The sequence below is a fragment of the Macadamia integrifolia genome, unplaced genomic scaffold, assembly GCF_013358625.1.
Source record: "Macadamia integrifolia cultivar HAES 741 unplaced genomic scaffold, SCU_Mint_v3 scaffold94, whole genome shotgun sequence".
Taxonomy (NCBI): domain Eukaryota; kingdom Viridiplantae; phylum Streptophyta; class Magnoliopsida; order Proteales; family Proteaceae; genus Macadamia; species Macadamia integrifolia.
Window position 1 is genome coordinate 260879 of NW_024870588.1, and position 7527 is coordinate 268405.

Below are 7527 nucleotides of genomic sequence, written 5' to 3' on the forward strand. Positions count from 1 at the left end.
GGGGGGGGGGGGGGAGAGGAATCTATCTTGGAAATTTTTTTATAGGGATCATGAAAGTTGAACTTTGTAAAAGTTCACAAGTTGCGACGTGGCAGGCAATGCAGCCCGACACATTAATCATGAAATACTGGGGAATTCATGTTGCCAACTACCCATATATTAATAAAAAAGACTATCCAGTGCACTCTGTGGGGTCAGGGAAGGGCCATAATGTACGCAGCCTTACCCTCGCTTTGCAAAGAGGCTGTTTCCTAACTAAAACAGACCACATTTGATCTCTGCATCTGTCCCACTCCCACCTCATTGAGACACCATTTTGCTTCGAGGGAAGGTTTCAAGTACTCTGATTCATGAGATATGTTCACTCATGATGAATACTCCAGGTAATTCAGTCCTCATTCTCCCAACACCCTCTCCTTATTGTATTTGGGATTGAATTCCAAGTTTTGAAATCATTGAGATGCGGTCCGATGAACATTCAAACCAATCAATGGTATCAAAAAATACTCAAAGACTCTCAGGGAAAAACAAATTAGAAGCAGACATAACCGGATGTGAAAATCATAGAGATATGCACACTTACTTTCTCATGGTGTGATGAGCATTCCAACTAATCAACAGCATTGCAAAGTACATGGCTCCTGTGGCAAAAACAAAATGGAAGAATGCATAGCCATATGGAACATCATCTTCAGCTTCTGTTTCGTCCTTCCTGAACTGCACACATCTTTTGTCAGATACATTTTTTGGTTTTTGTAACTGTCAACACACAAGTAGTTCATCGAGTGGGTTTAACCTGAAATGATTTAGAATCTATGCCTGTTGAAAATGTTGCTATAACTATTGCAATTAATGCAACTATAAAGCTCTGCAACCATATGAAATTCAATTGTCAGACATAATAACTTAATAAGGAAACATGCATGGTGTAGACACCCAAATTTTTCGGTCCTATCTCTACACATGGTCAGACATTTAAAAACATAAACAAAAGCTCAAGAAATTATGAAATTGGCCTGCACTGTCATAGTCTTTGCCATATTAAGCAAAAGAGCATTCCAGTGCATGAGGCTCCTGCTACTGCAGGGTCTGGGAGGGGCAGATGTACGCAGCCTACCCTTGCTTTCCTAAGAGGCTATATTAAGCCAGTAAGCTATATTTTGTGGCTCTAATTTAAATTTATCATCAGCATCAGTATCTGTTCCAGTTCCCAACCATTTGGGATCGGCTATAGACATCCTTTTCTACCATTCCAATTAAACCAGTCTTGAGGAAGATGATTATGATAACTGTAGAAGAGGAAAAGAAACTGGAAATCATTTTGAATTCTTTCACCGAAAAGGCCTGGCAGAGATTTTTTTCTTTGAAATTCTGGTTTGTTGTGCAGAAAGTATTGCCAATCACTATTAAAAGAAATATATTTGTATCAAAGCTGAGTAGATTGAAATATTACTATGATTGTAAGCCAGTCTGCCCTCGCTGCTGCTTCTGCTTTCTTGTTGCAATTCTCTGTAGGTGGTTCACTGTTAACAGGGCATGAAATCAAGATCAAAACTGAACTGCAGTAAAAGCAACAACACAACAAAGAAATATTGCAGAATTTTCAGAAAAAAATTCCACACTCAAATATCAGTGTAACAGAAAGAAGCATGTGTGCAAGATGTCCATGCATGAATGTGAATAGCAATTTTTTTGAATAATTTTTCAAATTTTTGGTGCCTATTAGCATAAGTTTTAATAAAAGAAAATTAGTTTAAAGAGAATAATCCTGATCATCCTGTCTTAAGCTGCTTTAGTGTTGTTTCTGAAACACAGCATATTTTTAAGCTGGACAGAATATCAATCAATCAATATCCCATGTTTACATATAAATAGCCTATCTCTCTCTCTTAAAGGTTATTCATGGTAGGGGGATTGTCCCTATTGTGAGTTATGTTGAGCTGTAGAGTTTAGATATACTTATATTTTTGTTTTTGTTTCCTTATTAATTATGACTTGAGTTGTACTTTAAGTAGAACTCCTACTTGGACTCCATTTTCTGTAACTAAGCATTATAAAGACTGATTGTCCACAATACTACAAGCTGAGCCTATCATGGTTCTCAGCACGTCCTCTCTCTTTTGTTTCTTTCCTTCTCTTCATAGATTCTGGTTTGCTTTTTCCTTGATTTTGTTACACACACACACAAACAATAAGAATTTTTTTGGAAATTGTCAAATAATACCTCCTAATGGCACACCAGCAAATGAAAACCACGTAAAGCCCCATCAAGCCAGGAGTCAAGAAGCCACCATTCACCTGTTCTAGCGAAAACTTAGCAATTGTTTAAAACAATGTGAAATGAAGCTAAAAAAAAAAGAGAGCAACCCAGTGCATGAAGCTTCTACTACTGCAGGTTCTGAACTAAATAAGTGGAAACTAATATATCAATGGAATACTGTAACTTACTTTTGGATGGATAGAGACACAGGTCATGAGTTGTAGCAGTACCAGTGTCCAGGTGATGAAGAAGATGTTGGTCAGGCAAGATGGCTGAGGTGCATACCATATATACATCAGGATGATCCCAACGAAGCAAATAACGTAAGCAGCACTTGACACCAACATTACATGGATGCGGCTGCAATTGATTTTTCTAGTGGATTAGCTTTGATAAGAGGTGTGTATATGCAATTGCATGTAACAAAGGATGGATAGACTCATTTGTCATATTTTCTGGGGTGTCCAAATGTGTTGGTCATGGAACTATGTTGATACTGTTGGACTCTTACACTTCACGCATTTATGGTAACACCAACTGGCTACTGATTTCTACCACCCCAAAAAAAAAAAAAAAAAAACTGGCTACTGATTTCCTAAAGGAATCTAATTATTATGCATAAAACAGAAGTCTCTGCATGCGAAGTCTTTAGGATTGCCAGAGAGATGATGTGTCCATGTCTTTGTTATGTCGCATTGTCTTTTAAATTTATATTAAATATTTTACTGTCGAGAGAATCGGAACAAAAAATGGAGACTCAAACACAAACTTCTCTCTCTCTCTCTCTCTCCAAAAAATAAAAAAATAACACACAATCTTTTAAGATTTCATTTCCGTTCATGTCTATAGAAAGTAAAAATTTCTAAGATTTCTAACAATGCAGCCAAATCATTTCTTAGGCTCCATGTAGTTGCCAGTAAAGAGAAGGGAGAGAAAATTAAATCACAATTTAAAAAATGAAAAACTTTTGACTCTTACTAAATATGACAATCAAACTACTTTTCAAATGGAATCTTTGTTTTACTGGTTATAATTAAGTATTTTGATTGAAAAATATAGTCAATTTAATAACTATATTCGGAATGTTTTGGAGTCAATTATACAATCATGTTAGTAATGCTTACAAAAGTTACCATTTTAGTATTAATTTGACTTCACTTCCCTTCCCTTTTCTTTCCCTTGTGACCAGATGGAGACCTAATGTCCCTGTCCAAGTGACTGCTTGCAAAATTACAATTTGGACAATAAGATTTCCATGCCAGTATCTGTGGTTGAAAGAACCTTACCATCTTTCTGCATTTTTCTCTGATAGGCAGCAGTCATTCAGCCATTTTATGAAACTGATCACACTAATGAGTTGAACCAGGAGGAAGATCCTAAAAATAATTTGAAAACAATTAGAAAGACTACAACATATAAATTATAAGTTATATCTTTGGTTTCCAAGAGAAATTTGTGAGAAAAAACAAGAGTAATTGGATTAGGAACAGAGGCGAGACAAGAGAAAAGTCTGCATGGTTACCCAGCGCCAAAATGTGCAATCTCACCTGCAAGAGAACTATTGATTCAGAAAGAGTTTTACAGCAACTGATCTAGATAACTGTTAAAAGGGAAAAACTACAAGGAAAGGGAGCAGGCATGAGTACACTAACCGTAGAGATCAATAAATTCTGAGGGAACAAAAAAAGGGAGCACTAACAATGCAATCCACATAACAATCTTGGCAGACCACCAACCAGAATGCCATGAATCTCTACGCTCATTCAACTTTTTTGCGCCAGCCGTTGAAAGAAACATTACGAAATAGAATATCTGTTCAAAATTAAGGCTCACTCAGAGGAACATAGAATTGAATAAATCGCCAATAAGGCAGGGAGACTGCTAGCTGCTGAAAATTGGACGATGACCAGGACATAAGGGCCCAACCATGAATCAGCAGTTAGTACATTTGGTCTCTACTGCATTGATGTATCTGTTTTACTTTGTTATCAAGGCTTCTTACAGTTCAAGTGTGACTAAATTAAACGGTTCTGAAACGATTCATTCTCAACAGAAAATGGAGTTTCAATGCAGCCAAAAGAGAACCATCCTCACCAGGCAATAGCTATACATCATTATAAGAAAACAAGAGTCCAAGATTCAACAATCCTGAATCCTAATAGACCTGAAATTCTGGCAGTTGTTCAATAATGCTCCACTAAAGTTGAACTTCAAAGGTTCAAAGTATTAAAGGGAATTTCAGAAATTTTAATTAAAGGCGTTTTAGTTGAAAATGGAAAAGGTTTCTTCATCCATTTCGGTTAAGTAAACTAGACACATTTTTAAGAATCTGCTCCAAAATGACAATAAATGGCTATTCCAGTTTTCCACAAGTTCTCTGTTTTGAATTTTCAAAGGGTTATGAATCTTTCCTTCTTCATTGAAAGGATACAAAGCAGCCCAGGCTAATGCGCAGTACACCTTCAGTACCCAAGCAGAAACGACCACCTTCGCATCCTTTGAGTCCTGCACGCACACCAAACTATACGGTTCAATCCTTTTGGGTGATAATTATATTAAGGCTCCAAGTTTTTCCAGGTTTTTCTTCACTGCTATGATGGTTCCAATAGAGAAAGTCCAAAAAATTAAGAAACAAACTTCTTACAAAGAAAGAAAATGGTCTTACTCCCCATCTCTGTCAGGACGCTTTGACCGTAATCTCTTATCCCCCATGCCAACAAGTTCGTAAGCAGAAAAATCAAACCATAGACATACCGGGCCATCCAAGGATTGGGTCCCATGTAGAATTGATTGCAACAAGAGTCCTCCATGAACTCATTGAACCTCTCACTATTACTACTATTGCTTCGGCTGCTCTCCATTTCCTTTATTTATTTCTTCCCCTTGTCCTCAGTACTGAGAGTGGTGTTTTATAAATAGCCATGAACAGAACCCAACAGATCTCATTCCAATTTTAATCCAAGAATGTGTCTTTATCTGCAACTGAGAATCTGAAACAAAAACTTGAACATGTTATAAAATTCATGCGTTCCATATGTTCACAACCCATTTATTCTAAGGCAAGAACCGACAAATACGAGTTAAATACCACATTTTAATGGCGGCTTGCAGGAATTCTCTTTCAAGTCCAGCTATCTATTGTAATAGAAACCAGAAAGAGCATTCAGAGATCACACATTTCACAAGAAACCATTCGATACAGCGTACGAGATACGTGCGATGCACGAAAATGTCGAGATATCATAGGGCAAAGCATAACTAATTTACCTATGACACACTGGATCAGACGGCTTATGTTGCATATCAAGAGGGAGCCACACATTTCAACGGTGTAGATTGATGGGTCCGACCAATAGAATTAATCTGATTGATACAAATTTCAAGCTACCTATGCATTATAGTAATTGAACTTGATACCTAGTTGCATATACGGATCATATACCTACCAACCAGGTGGTCGGGTACGTGAAGAATGGTAAAGTAGCGTTCCAGATCCTTGTGGAGGAGTACAAGCATCAGGGTTGGAAGTTGGATACTAGCCTACGGGAAAGTAAAGGAGATGAGGTGTTCTTGCTTCTTCTGCAAGTCCTCGTAACAGAGAATTGGGAAAGAGAATTTAACTTTATTTTGGTTTAAGTGACTGAAATGCCCTTCCATTGTTGTTTCCTAAGCTAAACACTTCTCCAATTTAGTGAAATGCAAGAACGCTGCTGATCATTGCAGGAAATTCAATCCTAACAGAGAATTAAGTTGATGTGATCTTGAGCAATGTCTGCATCGAATTTGAAAACTACATAAAGAAAACAAATTAAGAAATTAAGACAAAGCTCTTATCTTCCTTCCGAAATCTTTGGAAATGAGGTAAAACGAAACAATTCGTGAAGAGAAGATCAATTATTCGCAGAGAATCATAATTGATTTACAAAATTCTAAACTTGATCATCGAAGAAGGATCACCGAAGAATCACCAAACTTGAAGGAGAAAAAGAGGAGTATATATTGATTTAATCCAGAAATAGTAATTACATTTCATTCTAATATCATCACATTAACGAAAAGATAAGTGAAAAAACAGTAAAGATTGCTATGGACGTACCTGTAAGTAGTGGTTCAGCTTCAAGCCTTCAACCCTCAGATCTCTGTGTGAACAGAGAGATCCCTCGCGAAGCTCCTCCTTTACCTTCGATGATCTATAATGGCGAAACCTGAAGCTGAAACAGAAGCATAGAGAGATTTTTTTAAACTTTTTTCTCTCTTATCCTTCTCTCTCTTTTTCTCTTGATTTGATTTCTATAACTAGAGACGATCGCTTTTAAAAGCTATTTATATTTTCTTTCTTCTCTTTTTCCCGCCGTTTGCTTTTTTGGTTCCGCTCCTCCTCCAGTGTCAATGACTTGGACTAAAATGAACTCTCTCTCTCTCTCTCTCTCTCTCTCTCTCTCTCTCTCTCTCTCTCTCTCCTGGGAGTATCGTTAGTACCGTATCGTCGAAGAAAGACAAACTAATAGCTTTTATTCTCCTGAGATCATCGCTTCTAAGTTACCAAAATACCCTCAATCAAGCATTAGCCACATAGATAGCCAATACGGTATATACCTTATCACTTATCATCACCAACGTTCGATCTTGTGTTAGTGGGGCCGGGTTTCAACTTAGATACCCTTTTAACGGTTTCCTGATGGAAATCAAGGAATTTAAACTTGGAAGGATGTAAATATAGAGTAACGGTTATTTTACCCTAAAGTCAAATATCTGATTATTATTGTCTTAAGCAACATAATTATTACTTTTCAGCTTATGGTGTTTACAAAAGGCAAAAAGGTAATTATGTGACTAACTATGGATGCCTCATGGGTCATACTGGGCCCAGCCAGGTAATGTTGTGGCCCCTGATGTTTGACAGTTAAACTAAATTTTAACCTTTTAAGGCTAGTAATTAAAAAAGGCTAGTCATTAAAGGTCCATGGACCTAGGTAATGCGTTAAAATCCCCAACAATCATCCATCAAATCTTGAATAGTCTACTTGGCCCAACCTCCCTTTGGAATCTTTGTTTGGGACTAGGGGTGTCAATGTGTCGGTTTCGAACGATTTTGATGTAAAAGTGAATAAAATCAAAACATGAATTAATAAGGATGCACCGACTTGATTTGATTTCTCTTATCATTTTGGTTTTGATTTCTCATATAAATATATTTTGAAGTATTAAAAAAATTATTTTTTTAAGAATATTGGGATTGTGTCTATTTCTCACATGATTATATCAAT

General features: G+C 36.8%; 1 protein-coding gene across 4 annotated transcripts in view; it reads right to left on the reverse strand.

Moving 5' to 3' along the window:
* The window catches only part of LOC122070536 (probable serine incorporator), an 8396-nt gene extending 1748 nt beyond the window's left edge, over positions 1–6648 (reverse strand). The window contains exons 1-12 of one of the 4 annotated variants that reach the window (XM_042634722.1): positions 6357–6640; positions 5349–5395; positions 4926–5250; positions 4692–4765; positions 3913–4072; positions 3783–3807; positions 3547–3636; positions 2449–2620; positions 2225–2298; positions 1454–1523; positions 797–868; positions 584–717 (exon numbers count right to left, since the gene is read on the reverse strand). In XM_042634722.1, coding sequence (XP_042490656.1) covers positions 584–717; positions 797–868; positions 1454–1523; positions 2225–2298; positions 2449–2620; positions 3547–3636; positions 3783–3807; positions 3913–4072; positions 4692–4765; positions 4926–5121 — 1067 coding nt within the window. In that variant the 5' untranslated portion in view covers positions 5122–5250; positions 5349–5395; positions 6357–6640. Of the gene's footprint in view, positions 1–583; positions 718–796; positions 869–1453; positions 1524–2224; positions 2299–2448; positions 2621–3546; positions 3637–3782; positions 3808–3912; positions 4073–4691; positions 4766–4925; positions 5251–5348; positions 5396–5527; positions 5544–6356 lie in introns of those variants that run through there. The other 3 variants (XM_042634721.1, XR_006137818.1, XM_042634720.1) reach the window with 3 other exon arrangements.
* Positions 6649–7527: the final 879 nt, after the last annotated feature.